General features: G+C 35.6%; 1 protein-coding gene across 7 annotated transcripts in view; it reads right to left on the reverse strand.

Moving 5' to 3' along the window:
* DNAH12 (dynein axonemal heavy chain 12) overlaps positions 1 to 23668 on the reverse strand; it is a 61183-nt gene continuing 37515 nt past the window's right edge. For 5 of the 7 annotated variants that reach the window (XM_008632332.2, XM_017732468.1, XM_017732469.1 and 2 more), the window contains 29 exons: positions 23368 to 23501; positions 22967 to 23129; positions 22440 to 22520; positions 21196 to 21372; positions 20683 to 20814; positions 20164 to 20253; positions 19041 to 19181; positions 18665 to 18906; positions 18178 to 18325; positions 17194 to 17339; positions 16583 to 16797; positions 15485 to 15677; positions 14461 to 14653; positions 13861 to 14033; positions 13223 to 13363; positions 11969 to 12127; positions 10821 to 10965; positions 9848 to 9998; positions 9329 to 9582; positions 8650 to 8790; positions 7716 to 7853; positions 6613 to 6846; positions 6013 to 6198; positions 5349 to 5452; positions 4029 to 4233; positions 3710 to 3847; positions 3159 to 3250; positions 2853 to 2920; positions 1490 to 2023 (listed from right to left, as the gene is read on the reverse strand). In XM_008632332.2, coding sequence (XP_008630554.1) covers positions 1833 to 2023; positions 2853 to 2920; positions 3159 to 3250; positions 3710 to 3847; positions 4029 to 4233; positions 5349 to 5452; positions 6013 to 6198; positions 6613 to 6846; positions 7716 to 7853; positions 8650 to 8790; positions 9329 to 9582; positions 9848 to 9998; positions 10821 to 10965; positions 11969 to 12127; positions 13223 to 13363; positions 13861 to 14033; positions 14461 to 14653; positions 15485 to 15677; positions 16583 to 16797; positions 17194 to 17339; positions 18178 to 18325; positions 18665 to 18906; positions 19041 to 19181; positions 20164 to 20253; positions 20683 to 20814; positions 21196 to 21372; positions 22440 to 22520; positions 22967 to 23129; positions 23368 to 23501 — 4575 coding nt within the window. In that variant the 3' untranslated portion in view covers positions 1490 to 1832. Of the gene's footprint in view, positions 55 to 169; positions 254 to 1489; positions 2024 to 2852; positions 2921 to 3158; positions 3251 to 3709; positions 3848 to 4028; positions 4234 to 5348; positions 5453 to 6012; positions 6199 to 6612; positions 6847 to 7715; positions 7854 to 8649; positions 8791 to 9328; positions 9583 to 9847; positions 9999 to 10820; positions 10966 to 11968; positions 12128 to 13222; positions 13364 to 13860; positions 14034 to 14460; positions 14654 to 15484; positions 15678 to 16582; positions 16798 to 17193; positions 17340 to 18177; positions 18326 to 18664; positions 18907 to 19040; positions 19182 to 20163; positions 20254 to 20682; positions 20815 to 21195; positions 21373 to 22439; positions 22521 to 22966; positions 23130 to 23367; positions 23502 to 23668 lie in introns of those variants that run through there. The other 2 variants (XR_001861415.1, XM_017732470.1) reach the window with 2 other exon arrangements.

Genomic DNA, 23668 nt, shown 5'->3' on the forward strand with positions numbered 1-23668 from the left:
GTAGGGAAACACTGCTTTTTAATTAGAAGCAGATGTTAAATCTTCAGGTTAGATCTGGAGTAATAGAAATAGCAATCACTGTGTCAGTGTAAAGAGAAATGAAAAGCAGTTAAATAAATGACTATGTTATTATATGCTTAAGCAGTCATGCTGTTCTTGGCATACTCACAATCTCAGATGTTCTGTTAGGCTCAAACCTCTCATCTGTTTTACCTCATCAAAGCTTCCACTTCTGTCTTTCAAAAGAGTTGGCCTGAAAAAACAAAACAAAACAAAACTACAGGGCAAAGTAAAAAAAAAAAAAAAAAAGTAAAACTGGAAGCAAATAAATACCGTGGCAAAACGAATGAGCACAGGAAATTTAAGGAAGTTGTCAACATGCCAACTACAAAGCTTGGAATAATTCTAGAAACATCTTAAAGTTGGGCAGCAGTAATTCACAGCAAACCTGCGTCATTTAATTTGTTACCTGATCCACCTAATGTGATTACAAGGCCTTGCTCTGTAATTGCACATGTAGCAAAAAAGAGAAATATATTAGCAACATATACAGCAAGAAACTGTTAGTAATTGATTATACTATGGCTCAGTGAGTACATAAACATCTTAAATCTAGATGACTTTTTTTTCCTAAAGATACTACCAATTTTCCTATGAACTGAGAAAATACACTGGGTTTCCTCACCTGAAAGAGGGAAGACCTCAGCCTTTGAGGAAGCGATTATTAAGTTGAAAGTGACATTTTCAGGATTGCAAACAACCTCTGCAGAGCCCATGTCCATTAATAGCTCACTATAAATACCTGATCATAAGATACTCTGGGACTTTCTCCACGTTTCTTTCACACACGTCAGTTATGTTTAATAATCTGACCTAACAGGTGGTGCCAGCAAAAGAAGGAATTTAAAGGCCAGTTTTCTTGCAACAATGCTTTTGATTTTTGAAATAAGAATTTCAGAACTATAGCAGTAAGTACTACACTGTGAAAAGAAAATTCTTTAGTGCTGTCCTAGGAGAGCAAACTGAAGGTGGTGTTAAGAGCTTGCTTAAGAGTGAGACAGCAGAAAAACTAAAACAATAAAAGTAAACATAAACAAGCAAATAAAAATCAAACAAAAACTCTATTAAAATTATTACAGGTTTCTGATTCCTTAATCACAATTTGCATTAATATAAATAAAAAAGCAAGTGAAAAATAAACATAAAGTTTTTAAAGGGAAAAGCAGTTTCAGAAAGCCAGACTTACACTGGTCTAACACCCAAAAAGCAGGGAAATGGGGGACACAGATGCCCAGTTGTAATAGTGATGGTAGGATGGAGTGGGACCTTTATGTGCTTCACTTATTCCTACCGTATTTTATGGAGGGATCCATACACAGAATTAATGATGGCTGTATCTGAATGCAAGGTGGAAACAGTTCTTTGCTAGAGGAGATCAGGAAAGAATGCTCCAGTAATTTTTAAAAACTATTTTTAAAGAAAACAAAAGTGCAGAATCAAGTTTATTACCTGTAATGTTTCTCTCAGCACAGGCTACTTTCATTTTCCATGAAAATATGTTTTGTGATATTCAACTAATGCACAAAATGGATGTTCACACTTTAATAATATTCCCAAGGGCTAAAATCCCAGCTGTATTGCTTACAGATTGTAAAGATGGTCATAATAATAATACATACTCAAGTCAAAAGCTTGAGGGTCAGAAAGTATTTGTATGCCCTCTTACAATACAAAAACGTCCAGATGTTTCTTTTACACACTAAGTTCCACTTCCTCTCTAAGCCAACAAAGAGAACAAGATGGTGTGAAGTCTGTATGTGAACTGTCCACAGTCAGTCATCCAGCTGGCACAGCAAGGCTACGCCTCTCTTGATCCAGTGCTGGACTGGCTGGTCCGTGTTGAGCTTCAAAGCAATGACGAAGTTGGTGGAATGCCCAGTAGTGGATAAGACCCCTTTGCGCTCACTTGTCTTGTAGAGTGGGCAAACATAGGCATTAGACTCCTTTATGTCCGATTTTACAGCTTCAAAAAAACCCAAAATAATGCATTACATTCAGCAGATCGATTTGGCAGAAACATAATCTACATGCAAACGTTAAGTATTTACAGTAACACCTTTACAGGTAAATAAAAATGCAAAATGGTTTTGCAAGCAATAGAACAAAATTACCTGGTTTTCTTCTTGTGTGGTTTGTTTGGTTCTTAAACCCAACTAATTTAGCTACAATTTGTGTTCAGGACTCAATGCCTTCCTGTGATTCTACCAGCTTTGCAATACTCCAACACACAGTAAAATCTGAATAGTTACCTAGTTAATACATGGCTTATGCATGAGTTTTTCATAGCTCTACAACAATTCTGGTCCAGTTGCCAGAGAACCTCACTGCAATTCAAGTCATGTGATATCCAAGGACAGAACTCTGCAGGAACTCTTTGTATGCCCAGACTGCTTACATGGAACTTGTACAAAAGCCTAAAATCATGCAGGTCTGAACAAATTCATCCAACCTCAAGAGAAGGCTCAAGCAGAAAAAGTAGCAAAGTTTAATACTGCCTATTTGCTAACACCTAAGTTGCAACAGTTGCAGTAGTAAGTCCCGATTTTGTGCATAAATAAAAACAGGGATTTAGTCCTCGCAATCAAAGAAAACAGGAGTTGTGAAAATTATTTTCCTAGTAGGAAAGACAGACTTACAAATAACCTGAGCAAACCCTGCTACATCACACGAGGTAAAACACTCAGTCTCTGTAAGTCAGTCAAAAGTACTCCTCAGGGATCTTCAGTAAGAAAAGGAAACCACTGTTGCACTTTCTTGTTGAATAGCTCAGGCATCAGAGAAATCATACTCACTTGGCTTTATCCAAATGATAGGCATGGCATCAAAGAGCACTTTGGGATACTGCTCAGTTAACATTCCCCTGGAGAGAGAAAGCAACAAAGCAATTGTTTGTGGCTTGAGGGGTTTGGTGGGTGTTTTTTGGTTGCTACTTGCTTGCTCATTTGGTTTTTCTTGCCCATTTTCCATGCATGAAAGAGGACTTAATTTGGTGTGTTATTCCAGTAATATGAAAAGTATCAGTTAAAATATTTAAACCAGTCTTGTTTGAGCACTGAAAAAAACTTTCCAGAACCACAATAAAACACTTGGCTACTGACTTGGCCCTGTCCCAGCGAGCTCCGTCTAAAAATAATCCGTGGATGTAAACACCATCTTCTGGTGCAGGATCAGCAGTATCCTGAGGAATAACCTGCAAGAAATAAGTGTTCCACATCATTAAACTTTCACAGCTCTTTTGCTTTTTGAACTATTATGCCAATTTTCAGATCAATCCAAACTGAGAATAATACAGTAACCCTTCCTTTCAGTGCTACTTTTAAACATATCTGTAGAGACAGCAGACTTCTCTGGGTTTGTTAATCACCTTTCTTGTAGGTTATAAAAAGAGGCTTTAATCACACAGGAAAATATACACTGGATAGGCTGTTTTCTTGAGCGGAGCTCTGTGTCCAGTGATAGAATTAATCACGTCAAGAATACCTCTTCTACAGATGTTTTTTTTAGTCCTGCCAGCCTTACCAAATAATTAATTGCATGTCTGCAGACTGCAGTCAGTTGCAAAATGAACTTTTCAGTTAGGATTTACTTACTACATCTCACCACATCAGGAGTCATATTAATAAAATATTAATTTATAACTTGTCCATACCTCAAATTCATATCCTAGAAGGTCAATAGGGATCCTGTGCTTCCTAGCATAGTTTTGCATGGCTCCAGTTAGGAAAGCTTGAGTAAAATAGAATCCCGACAGCCAAAAAACTGCAGGCTTCCCTAATTCATACCAATCCTAGAGAGAGGAAAGCAAAACATTGAATAATCAGAAAGACAGGAATCCCATACTCTTTGACTATTTTCTACATAATTGTACTCAGAAAATCTAAACAAAGCCTATCACTCCTTTCCCAATAAAGAAAAATTATATGGAAAAGTAGATTAAATAATTGGCAGCCCTGCCATTAGTACATTACCTGTAAAAACTTCAGCCTTGCTAGCAAATCTACAACATAGCTCCCTAAAGGTTTTAGACTTGGGTATGAATGCTGTGCCCACTTCTCAGGAACTTTTCCAACAACGAGACTTCCAGACAGAGCCTCCAGGTCAGCATCCATAACAACCAGTCCTTTAATGGCTTTCTTCAGGTTAATGAGAGTAATGCGAATAGTTCGGATTAAACTAGAATTAAAAAACAAAACAATTTTCACACATTTTGCCCCATTTGTTAAACATTACAGTGTCACTGGAAAGAAATAAAAGAAGTGGATTATGGAGGCATCTACAGTACTTTTACAGCTTTTATGTCTATATACCTCTATAGATATATGCACAATAAGCCATGTCTGTAAAGTCATGGATTTGTGCATTTGTGCAGATTTATTTAAGACTAGGAACAGTAATAAATTCTTTTGTTATCTCTGATATCCTCTAAATTGTTTGGCAAGAGGATAAATTTGGAACTCCAAATGTATCCACCATATACTAGATGAAGGAAAAAGGTTTAGATTGCAAAAGAAGAGGTGGGTAGGATCTGCAATAAGGATAACTTGGAGACTTATGGCCAGAGAGCATTTGGGAGAAAATTAAGTAGCAGATGTGAAGAGACAAATGGAAAAGAAGGAGGACACAGAAAAACCAGAAAAAGGAATGGAGAGGCAGGCGAAGATAAGAAAGAAAATTAGAAAACAAGTCAAAAAAGAGACTGAGGACCCAAGGAGAAAAATAAATGCAATTCTAGGTTTGTAGTCTTAGGAGAATAATTGTGAAAATCAGGCATAAGGAAAAAAGGCATAAGAAAAAGGGGGAAAAAAGTAAAAACGTCAAACAGAGCACATATGAGACAATAAAGAAATACACAGAAATATGTCTATCATGGAAAAGCTTTCATAAAGTATAACTGTGCATGTATCACAGTTTCTAACCCTATTACTCTATAGACCAGAAATACAAATAAAATAAAATAAAATTGAAGATAAAGATTGTGAAAGGGAAAATGAAGTTAAAAGAAAAAGCATATAAAATATTGTTTGCATTCTCTTTTCCCAGTACTTCCTCATACTCCCTTCTTTTATCTTCCAGTTAATTTTGCCACTTCATTTTCCCAGACATCTATCCTACACTCTGACTGTCTACAAGGAGCAATGGTGCTTGGACTGCAGATATCACTGCAGGCAATTAGAAGGGAAGAAAAAAAATATTTCACATAACAGGGCTTAGAGAATATGATTTGTAGGAAATTTTTCTTTATAAATGGAATGATTTCTGGTACATTTAATAAAATAGAACATTCTTACTTGTTAAATCTTTCCATTTCTTGCACCAGCACAGTGTTCATACTTTCTTCATATCTCACAGGATATTTAATTAGGCAACTTTCAATGTCAAAATCCTTTGGAAGCTGGAATTGACAACACATTCAGAAATGACAACACATTCAGAAATCATTCCACAGGTCATTATGATTTTACATTAAAGGTATGCAAATGTAAAGATTTTTAGAGCAATAGATACCACTAAACTTTCTGATTAGTATCTTATCAATACAGTGTTCAGTAGTTCAATCTAAATAAAAGTTATGGGGGTTTTAATGTTCATCTTTTAGAAAAAACCTAGAATTTTTAATATCATGAAAAGTTATAAATATGTTTCAATTTATTAATTTTAAATTTGTTCATGTGAACAAATGAACTGTTCTTTCAAGTTCTTTTTGCTCTGTTTTCTCTTCTTCTCCTGTCTTCTGCCTATTTAATAAAACTTCTTTCAACTGAAATATAGCTGTGGTCTGTTACAGTCACACCAGTTCTTACTTTCACATTGCACTAAATTCCTTCCAGAATGCTTTTCTTTCAACATGAAATCTACTTTACACTGACTCAAGTTAAGGAATTTACAAGATTCAAGTTAAGGAATTTCTACTTTGTAAAAAGAGAAATTGAAGTCATTTGTATAATACAATACCTTGCTGAGAATATCATCTGCAATTGCATAAAGAGTGCTGTCACCACCCCCAGAAGTTCCCTGAGTGCCTCCTCCTTGTGTTAAAAGCAGAGATTCGAAGAGGGTCTTAGTTTGCTGAAGATCTTTTGCAATATCCACATTTTCATGCAAGCCAAATACCTCTGGGTGCTGAGTAAAGGGAAGATTCTAGGACAAAATAAAAAAGAAGTCTGTGTGTCAGTAAGCAGCAGGGATATGATCCACGGTTTCTTTAAGAAGTCGAGTGAAAAACTACCACTGACTTCAACTGCAGGTGAGTGAGGACCTTAGTGGCAGGTATCTGCAGCCAGAATTACTGCTGATTGAGCCACCACCTCTCATACAGAAAGCCATTTCCAAGGAATTCTCAATTGTCTATGCTACATGTCCTCCAATCTATTTATTAATCCCCTCTCAGAAACATTCTAGATCATAGCAAGGATCACACAAAGATGTCAGGCAGGAACCTGAGCACACAATTTAATGTGCTGCAAAACTGCCTTTTTAAGGCAGAGAAGCCTTTAAGGATTGCTTTCTTAGCACATCATCGAAACAGCGCAAAATCTCGTTGCTACTTTTTACCTTAATAAACTCAATGTACTCCTCATATGTGCCTTTGGGTGGAGCATAGTAGTTGCCACTGGGAGAAAAAGTGTAACGAGGATTTTCAATTATATCTGGGTTATAAAAGTCATCCAGCATTGTCAGCAGCAAACGTCTGTCCCAGTCATCTGTCACTCGACCTCCATAGTTACACTCCCCAGTTAGATAAGAGACAGCTTCAAAAGGAACGTGGCTATACTCATTGATGAATAACTGAAACAGAAATATGAGCAATTCTAGAGACTTGCAACATCTGCAGAACAACAGTGTGACCTAACAGACTGAAATGCTGGAAGCTATAGAGTGTGTAAGCTGCAGTTTATGGAGTTTTCTCCCTAGCTGTTGGAAATTCAAATTCTGAAATCTTATTTTCAGGTTAAATTATTGTTTAAAATCAAGAGGAGTTAATACTAAAAGCCTCTTATGAATATCAAAATTACTCAGTCATCCAAGTCATTCTTGATTTATTTACAAGTGGATAGTTTATCCAGTTTAAGCTTTGTAGATGGACACTTTTCTGCACCAGAAATAAACATGCATTTCACTTAATTTATCTTTTAATCTTCAGTACCCTCCAATTTCTTTCATTAACTTCTTGGTAACTTTCCAATCTTCAGCCTCAACTTCTGTCATTCAGTTTTAACTCTCCTGACTTTTCTACACAGTGTCTAGAATAGGTTCAGGGTCAAGTAGTGTTCAGCATTTCACCTCAGGGAAGGAGAATAGTCTGAGGTTCTGTTAACTACCAGTACACATGTAAAAAATATTTCATCCTACTAACCACCCTAATAGGTGACTGCCATTAACATGGTGCTACTTAGTGAGTAGAGCAACAGTGAGCTCTTGTACACAACTAAGTTAACTTTTATAATACTCACATACATTCATTATATTCCATATGTCTGTAGAAATCTGAATTTTTTGTGTCATTTGTAATTTTGAAAATATTTATAATATGATTGACATTCCTTGCCTTTACAGCTGAAGTCTTGAATATCTATGAACACTTCACAGTATTGCTCCTTGTGACTCCCAGCTGTGCTTGGCAAGATCAGAGTTTAGGAGGTAATCAATGATTTTACCTGCAGCTGTCTGATACTGATTCGCAAGTCAGACTCATTAAATCCATAGGGTATATTCCAACCAAGGGGCCCAAACTTCCTTCTCTCCTGAACAAGAGCATGGAAGAAACAAACTCCGAAGAGCAGTTTCTCCCATATCTTTGAGAAAAGCAAAAGAGAAAATCATTATTAACTAGTCTATAAGCTCATGGTAGTGTGTAAGCTGTGCAGAGAGCACCTTTGGATTACCACGCTCCATCCAGGTATAAATCCAGGCCACCACTAAGTACCTTGTGGCTTTTGCCTTGGGAACAAGTGCACACACAGTGCCACATATGCAAGTACATTTAACCAGTTCCTCAAGTACCATGATGTTCTTTCCTGTATAGGACAACTGACTTCATAAGAATTCCAATAGCACCAGGTATTTATTTTTAAGGTTCATTAGACAAACACACAGTACAAATGTATTTTTGATGCAAGTCCTTAGGTGCAGTCACACCTATGTATATTGATAACTCATATCTCTGATCCCACCGTTTTTCACTTCCTTCACAGGTAATGATTAGCTAAGTGGTTCACCAGGGATCAATAAGATGTATGGGCACTGCAGTACTTGGTCCCTGGTAGCAAGAAAAGGTCTCCTCAGTGCTTATCACCTCAATAATGACAGACATGCCCTTGTCATCAATGTTCAGAGTCCATGTACATTGTGTACTATGTGTGTGTAACATGTAAGTGATTTAATAAAGCCTAAGAAACCATTTTAAATACTGCTACATTAAATTACCTGGCAGAGGTAACTCTTAACTAACTAACTTTATCACTGCAAAACCTAATTTCCAAAACCATAGTAAAAATTTTAGTTTGCAATTATTCACTGGACAGAAATCAATATATATGTGGATAAAAAAACCGCAAACCCCAAAAACTTCTCAAGAGATAAGCACATTACCAGCTCCTTTCCAGGGCATCCAGCAAAGAATTCAGGATCAGAAATAGGATCAGAAAGAAATGACTGCAGCAGGTTTAACCGGAGACCAGTAGGAGGTTCATTTGTCATCTTCACCCCGTTCTGCAGAATGGTTACTGGAAACTACAAATAAAAAATAGCAAAACTGCATTCAGAAAGCATGGAACAGATTCTATATTAAAAAGATATTACTGTTCTGTTTTACATAAACAATTATCTGCAAAAAATTACATTTTAAAGATCAACAGCTTATAAAAAATTCTCCAAGGCATCAAGAAACTAAGACTCTGCTGTAAATAACAAACCTGTATTTTAGAATGTTTTATTGGTGTTCAACACTTCACAAATGAAACGCAAGATTAAATTTTTGAATTTGTGTGAGAGCAAAAAAACCTTCTTAATCATATATGCTGACAGATTGCAGCTCCACTGAGTAGTACACAAAACATTGCACATCACAGTATCAAAATATTACAAAGGAAGCTTGATATTATCATGTTTGTAATTATTTTTTAAATTTCCTTTTTTGGTTAAATTATCTCTTCAAAGCCTCATTACATTTCAGAGAAGTTTTGTATTATCAGCTCATTCAGGTATATAAAAATTCCCTAAAAATGCCATCAACTTTCCCTAAACAGAGATTATTGGGCAATACATATACCTTTGGTGAAGGGTAACTTGTAAGCCAAAGTCTGAATTCTGGGTGACATTTTTCACTGTTAAGCTCCTCACATATTTTCTCCAGCATTGGCATCCAGGAGACAGCTAAATGACAATTTTGTAAACAAACCCAGGTTCCTTCTTCCATTCCTGTTTGAATCATTTTTGTAGCTATTGGTCCTTGTCCTTGTCCTAATGAGATGGACTGAAACTTATCTCCTACCATCTCTCTGTCATTTGCCAATTTCAGGAGGCCTTGAACAGAAAGCACAAGATTCTTCATTAAAAAGAAGTTATGTCAGAAAAAAAAATATTGAAAAGCTTCTATTACTATTTTGTTTACACGCACATACAAATTCCCATTTTTAAGGGGCACAGAATTCTACCACTCTGACATAATGCACTCAAATCTACTTGCAGAAGTGCAAAATAATCCTCATTGTGCATTGAAGGGGAATTTCAGGCCTATAAATTGAAAAGCTGTGCTACATTTCTGTTCTCTCTTTCTATGTATACTTACTAGACATGGGATCTGCTCCTGGAGACAGCACAAATATTAAAGGGACTGTAGCAGTTGAATCTAAGTAACTTTTTGCTAGATCAAAAGGCGGTGGCTCTACAAATTTCTTTCCCAGTTTCTCAGTAACAAATGTTGTTATAGCTGGACCAATCTGGTAGAAAAAAGGCAAATACAAACCGTTAACATAGACATAACTGCAAATCTGACACCATCTTTTATGCCAAATTCCTAAAGCTACAGACACTTCTCTGATATCCAGAGATTTGAGTCTTGCAGAATGATCCAGAAGCAAAGGTTTCACCTCTTGTTGACACCTCCCCCCTTAATTTTTCCTTACAATAGGAATAATAATGTTTTTAGAAAAAAAAGAATAATGTACTTCAAATAACATTAAGACTTTGATTCAGGCTTTTCCTGATGTGGAGGACAAGCATATTCTCCCTTAGAAAATATTAATGTAATTATTTTTAATTAATTCTAGAGATCAATTGCAACATGCCTAAAATTCTAACACTGATAGTTCATAAAGAAAACGCAATACAATTTGTTAAGTGCACCAAAGACAGAATTTGTTAAAAGTTCATCTTGGTTGTTGGAATCAACACACTTTATCTCTTTTTGCCTTAAAAATCCTTTGTATGAAAGCACATGGTAGTAGGTACCCTATGTATTTTTTTCAGACTAGTATGTCCTGTTCTCAAGCATATTGGGTGCACCAGGGAACAGCCTGGCCACAAACAAATACTTCAAGAAAACTATAAAAATTAGAATCCTCCAAAAGGTTCATTAAATTACATCAGAAAAAAATATTTCAGCTGATGCTTGTGTTTGTATTGGTTACTTGAAAAATAAGAACAGCATTTACTTTCTTAATAAATATGATGAAGAGCAGATGAGTTACTGGAACAGGCAGTGCAAACTATGCTACAAGGCATGGCACAGTCTACAAACACTCCATAATGGATCATTTTACCTTGTCTGGTCTTAAGCACCGAAGAACTATAATCTTCTGTAATTCAGTTAATGTATCATTCAACTCTGCTGGTAGTGGAAAGTTGTGAGGCTCTTTGCTATCATACATTTTTTGCCATTCACCTATATTTTCAGAGACATGACTCCTAGAGAAAAAAACCACAAGTACTATAAATACCTGGAGTCTTTTCTTTTACATTTATCAAAGGCAAACTACACTGTATTGTCATTTAAGCCACCTCATATCTGTATCAGAAAATAATCCCACAGTTGAGCTTCTCCATACTGAACGGTGAAAAATCTCTTTCCACCATGCTGCTGAGGAGAGACTCCACCTGAAAGGCTCCAAGCTGACAATAAGTTCTGTCTGTTCCTCCAGTCAGGACTGCTTGGACCTTCATAGGTCTGGGTGAATTTTATGCCTCCACTTTTTCAGGAAAACACCACACTTTAACTGAAGAAAATTACCAGGAAATTCAACTAGGCAAAAAAATTCTTTTCCTTCATGCAACATGCAGAATACGTCCTCTGCAATGGGAAAACCCTCAGGCTATTTTAAGGCTGGATCATCATCCACATTGCTACTAAAACTCCAAAGGGGGCAAAGCACAAAACCTCAAAGAACTTCTAACAGAGCAGTGTTACTGCACTCAGATCCAAATGCTCCAAATACTTGCACTCAGTTAGCTGTTTTATAGAAGTCTTTTACAGCCATGCTGGCTCCAGCATTTAGGGTTAAATCCTATTTAAACCCAGGGTGAAATTGTACTGAGTTCAGGAGAACAGAGTTTACTAGAAAAACTCCTTCCCCAGAACTGCAGTGGAATTCTGCTACATGTACCACCTCTGGCTTTCACTGAACCCCTAAAACACTGTTCCCCTATCAAGAAGACATTTCAAAGGAAAAGTTTCGTTAGGCAATGCCTCAGTAATTTAGAAAAAATAGTTTTATTAAATAATATTATCATTAGTGATCTGACTGATTGGAGTAAGTGAAGCGAACATGATAATGAAAAAAGGGGGCTGGTTTTATCCCACTGGCATTCTGGCATTGATTTGGAAAACATATAGCAAACATTTCTTTCAGCACGTTACATATGTATTGGTCAAAACCAATTCAGGCTAATTCACATCAGTATTTTACTATACCTCAGTCTTTCCATAGCTGGGAATTCACTTGCACGACATAATTCATCCCAGCTCTTATCTGATAGCCAAGATGGATCTGGATTCTTGTGAATGTTCTTGAGACCCACACCTCCAGTTAGTAAGAACAAAAATTCTTGATGTTCTATTTCATTATTAGCCCTATATTAAAAAAAATAAAAATCAGTAATTGAGATACAATTTTACATAATATGAATAGTTGTTAATTTAATTACACTTCACTGCTCTTTAGAAATGTTTCTACTTCAGTAAGAGCTGAGATCAGATCTTAATATTCTATATTATTAAAAAACTGCATGGTAAAAATGTCTGATTCAGACTAAAGTAAGGGTTTCAAGAGGTAAATCTTAGAATCAATGAATCTTTTAGGTTGGAAAAGACCTTTAAGATCATCAAGTCCAACTGTTGCGCCAGCACTACCAAGCCACCACTAATCCTTGTCCCTCAGTGCCACCTCTACACAGCTTTTAAATCCTTCCAGGGATGGTGATTCCACTACTGCCATGAGCAGCCTGTTCCAGTGTTTGACAACGCTTTTGGTGAAGAACTTATTCCTAATGCTTGCCTTTTTTTTTTTAAGTGCAGTTATTCCTGATTTTTAAAGGCTTTGCAGAAAATAATGTGTTTTGCAATTACAGTAGGCTTACAAACTGGCCCAGGAAGAACATCCATGTACAGATGAGTACACATTGCAATTAATTAAGTATGCACATTATGGTTGTGCAATTTTGAGCATATCATTCCTTTCATAATGTATTCACACAAAATTAGGAAGAGAAAACTAAAAAGATGGTGGAAAGGAGAAGACTCCATCTGAGATCTCATGATGTTTTGCAAAAAGATAACAGAGAGAGAAGAGAAAAATGAAAAACAAAAACCTAGAAGTTGTTGGCATTGCACATTACTGCCTATTCTAAAATGTTTTCTTAAATAATAGCAATTGGTTTTGACATAAGGATGCTATGTAACACTACCCAGATTCTTTAAAGACAGATTTATCATTGACAGAACCATTGACACACTTTTTTTTCATAATGTGTTCTTAGTAGTGATACATGCAGATACCCTTCCATTTGTTAATATTACACATCTTAGGAAACCCAAAGTATTCATGACCATAGTTCACAGGCATTATTATCAGTGTGCACAATAACATCCCAGCTCATCAGTACCTGCTTCCATGATAAGAAAATCATTCATTTCTGTTAGTAAGAGACTTCACAAAAATGAGCTTACATGAGCAGATTACAACACAGCAAAAATGAGAAGAGCAGCTTGTCTGTTTCAAACAGGGAACGACACACTTGGCAGTACAGATTGTAGGTGAAGTGGTCATTTAGATGCTGAAGTCGCTTCTTCAAAATTTTGGATTTATTACTAAGAAGAGAAGAAGTGAGAAACTGAGACTTCAAACTGAGTAACATGGGCAATCTTTTGAGAAATCTCATCTCTTTAGGGTTGCGGAGGATTTCTATTAGATCCACATGCTCCACAAGGGACTTAGGTGCCAATTTTTCCAAAATTTCAACTATACTCCCTGTCTTTTTGAAAGACTTTAGACTTTTAAGAGTCCCAAGCAAAATAATGAGCTGAAATCAATTTGCCACAGTTAAATGCTGGCACTTATTGTTCATAATGGAGCCTATGTCAGAAACCGACTTCACATTTTAAGTCACATTCTTAAAAATACTTAAATATGGCACGTGCTTACAGTTCATCATTTACTTTAACAGTAACTAAAAAGAGCAATTAATTCATTAATAATTACAACCCTTCAAAAGCCTGCATTTAAGGAGGTAAATTGTTTCCAAATGGAGAGAACTATTCATAAGAAGAGAACAAAACCCCCTTTTTTTACAGCAGACTCTCTTTACCTGTCATGAATGGAGCTGACATAGAGGTTAACAAACCAGCTGAGGGAGTACTGGTACATGGGGTCAATGTTGGCCAGGTCTGCGATGCTGAAGAACAGCACGGCCGAGTGCTGTGCCACGGGCCGGTACGCCTCCCGCGACTCCGCGATCTTCAGCTCCGTCTTCTCTGCAATCTGCACATCAACAGCAGGGGACAAACAGCTTTTGATAGTCTTAATACTCTTAATATTCTACAGAAACATTACTATTTAGTAATAGTACTGAAACGGTTCTATACAGCATGGTCACACCAGAGTAACGTGACTTTTCTGCTCCACAAGGCACCACCCCAGTAGGTAAAATGAGCACTTGGCCCTACCCCAGTACTGCCTGATCTATTTACCTGCACTACAGATACACATGCTTTAAAACATTTTAAAGGCTGAATAAACTACCAGTGAAGATTCTAGAACAGATCCAATTTTATTTCTCTTCCCATTTCACAAGTACAGAATTTGCTCCTTGTGCTATGTATCTAATTCAGAGACCTTCTGCTGGCTGCAAATTTTAACATTTAATTTCTCAGTATTATTGAGGGAAGCACACATACACACTCCTTACCTGCTGTTTTTTTGTGATCTCATTAGCCATGACTTTGGCAGAATCCAAGACCTGGATGGCAGTCTCATCTTCCAGAATATCACCTTCAGATGACTCTAAAGTTTCTAAAATTTTTTTCTCAATTTCTTGTAGATTCTTTTTATTGGCTGCAGACTGAACAATGAGAGCATTTCTTTCCTCTTCTAAATCTGGCCTAATGAAGAAAAACACAAAACCCAAAATCAGTCAATGCTCATCTTGCACTGGCTACAAAAGAAGCCCATGAAAATTATTCCCTCTTCCTACAGGAAGTTATTTGTGAATATTCTTTTCAGTTTAAGCAGGGTTTTACTGTTTAACATCTATTTATACTGGTGAGTACAGATTTCTTTGCATGACTTCTACTCAGTATTTGGAAATTATGATCTAATCTTTAACATCTTAGCATTTTGCAAATGACAGTGCATCCTAGTTCTCCTTTACTATATCCCTACTGCCTGAAAAAAACCCACCAAGTGATATGCAGAGCCAGTTTACTGCTGGAAACACTTTTGTTAGCAAACAGAGTTTAGCCCAATTGCACAGACATGTCTGTTCAACCCAGATATTACTTCTCTGTGCCTCTGTGAGGGTTCACATATGATCCATAATCAGTTTCAGAGGTACTTTGCATTTATTTCATACAAAATTAAAATGAAATCCTCATAATTCTGCACCCTTGTCTGGCAGTTCAGTAACATCGAAAAATAACAGTAATGATTTAAACTCCAAATAATATTTACATAGTTTTCTAGCATTCAAGGAATATTTCAGGAGAAAATTGCCATGAAAAAACAACTACTTCACATCTGCTATTTTAATTAACTTGTGGACACTTACCCCTAACACTTCCCTAATAAACTTTTAAATTTTTAGTTAAAGCTGTTTCTGAGCAACATTTACACCATGTAACATTCATTTTTCTATACAATAAATTAATTTCTCATTTCCTTGGAATTATGCCATAAAAACCTTTAATGGCTGTTTACCATAAAGAGAGACTTACCTCTCTTCTGCTACGACAATACCTAGCAGCTGGTCTTCAAGTCCCTCTGGTGTTATCATAAAATTGAGTAATAAAACTTTTGTAGCAAGTTCAGGCATATAGTGTGGATTTCTTAGTTTTGTGGTAATAAAAAACTTGAAATCATGGGAATACTCAATAACACTCTCACCAAGCCTAATACACTCCACACCTCCTAAAGTTAAGAAGAGAAACATTAAGAAAACTTATCTACTCCAATTATTAATTAAAAAAAATACTTTTGTCGTTAAATAGAAGCAAACATCTCATCAATGACAAATTTCCTGAAAAGTAAAAATAAGTAAATATATCTGATAGTCTGAAAAATTCTCACAGACTTCAGTGGGGCCACTTATCACCCTTGGCAGATGAAATCAAGTCAATCCAATTACTACTGTACTTCCAATTTGCATATACAAAAACTAGAGATGGCAACAGAGAGCTGTGGAGTTATTCCCAAATATTATATTCTTACAGACTACTCTTTCCTTGAATTACTTGTCTGAAAGAGGAAACCACAAGGAAAAAAAAAAGTGTTTGAGCTTTACTTTCCTTTTGTTTTTAATTCTGAACAAGAAAACCAATAAAGACAAACTAGGTAAGAAGGAAGGAATACTTTTCTTTTTGTGCCCTTTTCTGTCATCTAATAGGAGGAAAAGTTGAAAACCAAATTCATAGTACTTGCTAAGTACAGTGAAAGCGATGCCTTAAGCAAAATGCCTTGACAGATTTTCTTGATTTGTGCAAAATTTAGCAAATATTAATGCTAATAATTAAATAATAATTAAATATTATCAAAATGAACAAGCAAAACAATTTCACTGACAATGTTCCCTTCGCAGAACTTTAGTCTCCTATACTGATATGGTGAAGGTTTTCACATAAAACCATTATCATGATAGACACGAATGACATTTACTAAAAAGTAAAACTTCAGGCTCTTGTGCAATTACCCTGCTCTTACCAGAGGCAGAAGTAAGGCAAGAGAAGAGCAATATGAAATACATCAGGCAGTGCCAGAGACTGTAAACTGAACATCAATGTCCTCTCCTTCAGGCTTCTAAGTCAATTCTGCTGTACCTTGTTTAAAAGTCTGTTTAAGCAGCAGAGGTTCAAGAGATGGGTCTAGTTCTTCTCCAACATTTTCTAGCAGCAGTGGAGTCCCAAACTGAATGCAGTTCTCCACGGTTCTCATATAATCTGTGTCACTGATCTTGATAACATTCAGACGGTTGTCCTTCTCAAAATTCTTGATCCATTTATTTGCTTGACCTTGAGGATCAATCATTAATGGCCTAGGAAATACAGGACAGTTTTCTCAGTGCTTGCAGGCATTTTTCAAAATTTTAAACAATTTAACATGTTTCTGTATCAGACTGTCAAGAAGAAGTGATACAATTTAATTACGGTTTTTTAAGACATCAGTGAATAATGGATGCATAAGTGTTTTTAAATAATTTGAAAAGTAATAGCAGAAATAGTTTTAAAAGCTGCAAAAAACGTTTAACATTTTTCATAAAATAACCAGAATGCAGAATTCTTGTAAAATATTGCTCTACCTCCCCCCTGGAATATAAAGATTCCACTACTTTTTCAATTATATTGCTCTACAGAAGCTACATTGTTTTGAGATTTCTTTTTTAAAGTGGGAACTTATTTGGATTTGAAAATTAAACCTTTTTGTCACCTACCAACGTCTTGAATTGTCAACAATGACCCCATTGTCTATAGAAAATACGTCAGTTGGCAAACCAGCAATATTCCAGGCTCTTATTTTTATTGGGTCACCAAGATTCTTGCTCAAAGAGAAATTCTCAGAACAAGGGATATCTTTCTCCTGAAAAAGAGGGGGAAAAAACCCACAAAATAAAAATTTGTCTTTATTCTGTGTTTCTTTGCATCTTTATTAAATGCCTCCTCAATCCAAAAATGATGATGTGCATTTTCTTTTAAGAGATTGAAATAGGTCATGTGTAAGTAAAAATCTTGGGGATAATAAAACCATACCTTCAATAATTAACTACATTTTCCCACTAAATATTTACTCTCTCCTCAAGTTTTGTAAGATTTGTCCAGTTTTTGGCACATTCATAATGTGGGAGGTTTGTTACATAAAGTTATGACCCAAGAAATTCATACACAGCTGGAAATATCTAATTGTATCTTCTATTACAGCAGTCCAATGCTGATTTGTTACTGTTTAATGCATTTTTAAGTGATTCCAAATCACTTGATTGATGAATTATGGTATTCATATAAGTATGTCGGAAGAGTCCCTTTGCAAACAGCACAATCAACCATCTAATTAACATAAAAATATTTGATGGTTAAGTTACAGAACATTTTACATTACACATAATTGCATTTTAAATTTAATTCTTTCATTTAAAGGCAAAATACAGAAAATGATGAGATTTTAGTTCAGTAACAATCAAGCCTTACAAAATCAATGATGGTCTCTAGTTTTCTGATATCCTACTTTTAAGCGTGGGGGAAATTCGCTGATTTAATTAAATTCAAATCTACAAAATATTGGATCAGCAGAATTGATCCCATTGCTTTACCCATGAGGTTTACTAGGCTCATATAAAATAAATTACAAGGGATTTTTGAAGCCTTTTGCAGCAGCCTCAAAAAACCCAAACATTTATTTAACTCTAAGATAACCTTCTAACCTTGCATAGTTTGCTCCAATCTTTGGTACACTCTTGTCGAAAGCCAGCAGTAAAAGCTCCCAGATATGCTATTACACCAGCTGATATCAGAATATCTCCTGTCAGATTATCATATTCCTCTTGAAGATCATGTGCAGCTTGATTCCATCTATGACAAGCAGATAATACAGAAAAAAGTCATGCTGAAACCTCCACATTAATGATATTGATGTTAAAAATTAACTTGTTAAAAATTACCTTGTTCATTTTAGGTGAGAATAGGTGAAGAATATGAAAACCTCATTTGGAAGAGATTTTCTCTACAATTCTCCCAATGTTGCTGCCCTTATTTTTATGTTACAAACAATTAGGAATATTTCAAGGGCCCAGACATTCTTTAGTGTTACAGTCCTCAGACAGAAATACAGCATTAAAGGCTTAGAGAACTGAATTTCAAATTCTATTTCTACAGTGGTTGTTTTATCTGATATTTGAACTTTAACCTGACCTTGTTTTCTCTCCACCAAGGCCTCCAATCAACTTCTCTGCTCGTTCCAGTTTTTTAGCACACAAATCAACCTGGAATTCTAAACGAGCCTTTTCTTCCGTCTTTTCAGCGAAGGTTTGTTGCAAAGCAGCCAAACGGCCTTCAACTGCTGCAAGTTCTTCTCGTTTCTGATTCAATAGTTCCATTGTCTTTGCCAAGGACTCCTCTGCCACTTTTAAACGTTCTTTTTTGGGTTCAATCTCCTATTCAATCACAACCAATAAACAAATGCTTTCAGTACATTTTTGTATCTTTATTATTAACTAAAACGCTTAGGGTGAATACATGGAGCAAAGGAAGATTCCATAGCACCGAGGGGCAAGGATCAAAACCACACCTTTGACACCCTGTGAAACACTTCCATTCCCTTAATCCATTTGCATAAACCCTCTGCTGCCGAGGAAGCTTTAGCCACCACTTGTGGATCAAACTCTGGATTAGTCAGGTACTCAGTCCGAATCTTCTGCATGACAGCTTCCTGGATAACAAAAGCATTATAGCCCATCAGATCTTGTGGCTGACACTTCAAAATTGAACTGAGTGATTGCCATTTCTCTACACAATGAAATAAGAAAGAACTATTCAGCATTAACTGTTGTAGAAATCACAGCTCATTTGATTTTTTTGATCTTCCTATCATGTTTCATGGTCTTTTTCCGTTTTCATTTTCTAATCCAATCCTTATCCTTTCTAATCACGCATTTGCTGTATCTTCCATGTGGCAGCTCCCTAAGTGCTAAGAGCATTACAGTCACATAGAAGCCTTAATTTACACAGCCCTTTGTGTAAAACACACCAATTTCAATATTTGCTATCTCCTTCTCAATACACAACTTTGGGGATCACTATAAAAATTCATTTCTCCTAATGTAATGCAAAATTTAACTGTTTGTGCCTACTTTTGGGGATCAGTTTTATAAAGGGTAAAGCATATTCTATTAAGGACAAAGCATATTCCATTTCCAGTGAATTCAGCAAAGAGCACAAATCACACTCTTGGATAGCAAGACCTTTGGGAGAAACGATCATATTTGAAAGGTTATATAGCTAGCACATTTCTGCATTTATTGTATATCTTTCAGTATAATTAACAAAATATTACCCATTTTGTCATCATTCATTCAATCAAAATAATACAATTAGAAAAAGATGTTAAGAAAGGCAGCAATGGGCAGTCAATTATAAAAAGAAGTTTATAATGCTGAATGACTATCTAGAAAAACTAGCAAAAGAAAAAGGCATAGCAAGGGTGGATGTGGATCAAACGTCCACTGGTTCCACCAAAAAACCCCAATCAACTCCCAAAACACAATATGTGAAATGAGGCTAAGAGGACACAGGTTCAGAATAAACTAATTGAATTTGGACAAATGATCTCTCCACTATAGTATCTTCTCATTTTCTTTTTCTTCCCCTGCAAGAAAGTGTCTGCATGGTAAAAATTACTGAAAAAGCCTTACTGGAATGGGTTTCTCGGAACAGGCTTTCAACTCCTTTAAGAAATTGATGTTGCCCAGCATTTTCTGGCTCGCAGACCAATAATCCAAAATCTACAAAACATAGTAGGAAATACCTTTTCAGGCTTTAAAACAAATACACATACAAAAAATTACAAACCTCTTTTAATCAAAACTCATTAATATTTAATAATGATAACTTGGTATCTCCTTGAGAAGCCAATAAAGCAGAAAGTCTGTCAGATCAAACATTTCCTTCCAATCATACTTAAAGCCAAAAAGTAAACAGTGCCTCAGGGAAGTTATGTATTATCTATCCTCAAGAAATTAGTAAAGCAAATTAAATTTGGCACATTACAAAATTTGGAAAATAAGGAATTCTGAAAGTTTTCAGTAAAATCCTGGGTAGAGGCTATAAGTACTTGACTACTTTAATGGACCATGGGTTATCTTGTATTTTGGATAAGTGTTGAGAAGAACATGAATTAAATTTTTATTTCAGAGAATTGTCTGCCATTTTACCTTGCCTCCAGATCCTGAAGGATCTAAAATTCTTTCAGGTTTTTTTTCTCTTATGACACAGACAGCAGCCATGACAAGTTTGACACCAGACGGAGGATTTTTCATTGTCTTGACAACTGCTATATCAGAAGGCTACAATAAAAAATACATGTAAAAAAATTATGACAAGTATTATGTCTCAGCACCCAATAAATGAACTGACAGAAAAAAAGAGGAATTATAACACCATTGCCAATGAACAAGTGGTACTAGAGGACTTTTAGAAGGGATGATACAGTGTTACCATCACGATTAACAATATCCGTCAATATCCCTTATGCAGGGATAAAAACTAAATAAATGCTAATAAACAGTAAACTAATGATTAAATAAAATTATGTTTTAAAAATTCCAGGTCAGAATATTTTTTATACACTTCTGTGTCATCTAAGTTATCTCATATTCTTCTAAATTCCTAGTTCATTTTAGAGAGTTAAACAACACTTTCAAATGCCGAAATTTAGATCAGCTTGCCTTCAAAGTGTCAAGAGCACCAATTGCAGCCTCCATGACAGGTATTGCCTCTGCCAGGTCACTCTCACATTCATTTTTCAGTGCCTGAGCTTCTTCAGCTTTTGCTGTAGCAAATTCTTCATCCACTTTTATAATTTTTCTTTTTTCTTCTACTTCTGCAGATTCTACTTCTATAGTCTAAAGAAAAAACATGAGTGAGCTTTATATGGTACCATGAATGGTCAAATAAATTGAAATTAGCTACTACAGGACTCATGGAATAGTGTAAAACATAAAGAGAATATTGAAGTTTTAAAATATTTTAACATAATTTCAATTTATGTTAAGGGAAAAATTTCTTAGCATATTGCAACATCGTGGAGTTTCAACAGTAGATAAACTGCATGGTATCAGATTACTCTCAATAAAAGCTATTTAAAATATGTTTGAAGTTCAGGAGACAAGAAACTCTTCATGTTTGTGCATCAGGCTGTAACTAAAAATGACTAGCTTTTATAGGGAGTTTTCATAGCTTCACAGCCTTTAACATTGATTATTGAAATTTATTTTCTTTTCAGGGATAAGTCAAGCCTTTATCCAACTCCCTTTGCAGTTCTAGGGAAGTGAGATTTAGTTTTCTTAGAGGTAGAAGAGGTATCACTAAACACTTAGGAATCAGAAACAAGTGCATAACATGTCAATTAAATCATGCTTTTTTGGTGATGCAACAGTCACGTTTTACAAGACAAGTATGTGTGTATTTTCATATAACAGAATTCTCAAAACACCCAAGATTTCCGATCCTAAATCCCACTAAATTCCCATGAAATTAACTGGGTTTAGGGTCCTTTTATAAATCAAACATATAATCCCTGTGCATGCAAAGACAGACTGTGCAAAACTGTTCTTGTTTATTTTGTCATAGCTGGGCATATGGAAAAACTATTTGAGGTTTTCACATTGTTTGTGAATCAACTTGGGAAACCTGATTTAACCACTATAAGCATGAAAGTTCCTCTAACATTCTTCAGCATGGAGCTTAGGCAAGGACTGTATATCCAGAGAATGTATTTTATCTAAAGAATGAAATTTTCTTTCTGTTCTAAGGATATAAACATAAATAGCAAGTTTCACAATACTGGAAACCTCTGTAAACAAGAAGTGAGCTCAAAAACCTCAACTCTTACTTTCTGAAAGTCACACATCAATGAAATAAGACACATGTTTACATTAAAAGCCACAAAGCTGTATTTGTACAACTCTACCTTCATCATGCTTGCATTTTCCACTTTAGCCTCTTCCAGTTTGGGCTGTAGCTCAATTAATTCTTCTTTCATCCTACCAACCTAGGCATATGCAAAAGAATCAGGTGGGATCAGAAGGGTCAAGCACAATTTCCAACAATTTTTTTAAGACCTAGATTTTCCCTAATGACTAATTTATTGATAGAAAGATGTAACATTCCGTTTCAAATTAAAACATTTCCAAGACTTATTTTTATCTCCTACTTACAATGTCTAATTTTAAGAACTATGCTCACTTACAGTCCCCTGTTAACCACCAAGGAAAGGGAAGCTCTGTTCATATCTACCTAACAATATATGCTTAGAGATGGCCTCTAGCATAAGTTCTGTGATTGTAGGAAAGAATAGGCGAAATACATTTCTTAGTTTTACTGTTGCAGATTGAGCGAAACAAAACCCGAAGTAACACTTTTGACTGACTTCTCCAGAAAAAACCCTGCATTTGACAAATATTTTCCATTTTCAGTTCCATATTTGTCCTAACTCACCTGTGACTCAGCAAAAGCTAGTTTATCTAGTCCATTCACATATTTCTTCTTGGCTTTCATTACGCTGTCTCGTTTCTCAGTAAGAAGTCTCTGAAATGCAGCAATAAGCTCAAGATAAGAAGTAGGAGTAACATAATTATGGCGTCCCAGACTTTGTAAGAACCTATTAAAAAAGAAATAAAAGAAAGAGTAACTTTAAATTTTGATTTATTTTTTGATTTATTTTCTTAGTTTAATGTTAGCAAAGTGATGTAACTGTTTGATAGGAGTTAACAATTTCAACAGACTTATATCCTTGCTATGGAGGCAAATAGTTGTGTTAACTTTTAATACATAAATGAGTAATAATGAAACTCAATCACCTACTATTTTATGATTGTTTGGAAAAGCAATAGACTAACCTTTCAGAGAGTGACAAAACTGAAGTATGAAAGTATTTACAGATGGGCACAACTCCTTCACGCTCGATGTCTGTGAGCTGAAGTGTTTCTAAGAACTTACTAGCCACACGTTCAAGGGCATCTTCAGGCCATGGCTGAGGGAGAAGTGAGGAGGGAAGAATTTGTAAAATTCAACTGTTAGCAGTCTTCAAACGTCAAAATCAGTTTTTACCATTCAAACCACCAGAATGAGACACACTAGTCCCAGGTGTGCTACAAGAACAATGAACTGATTTAAAGGTCGATTAGCTCAGGCAGCAAG

The sequence above is a fragment of the Corvus brachyrhynchos genome, unplaced genomic scaffold, assembly GCF_000691975.1.
Source record: "Corvus brachyrhynchos isolate BGI_N302 unplaced genomic scaffold, ASM69197v1 scaffold4, whole genome shotgun sequence".
Taxonomy (NCBI): Eukaryota; Metazoa; Chordata; class Aves; order Passeriformes; family Corvidae; genus Corvus; species Corvus brachyrhynchos.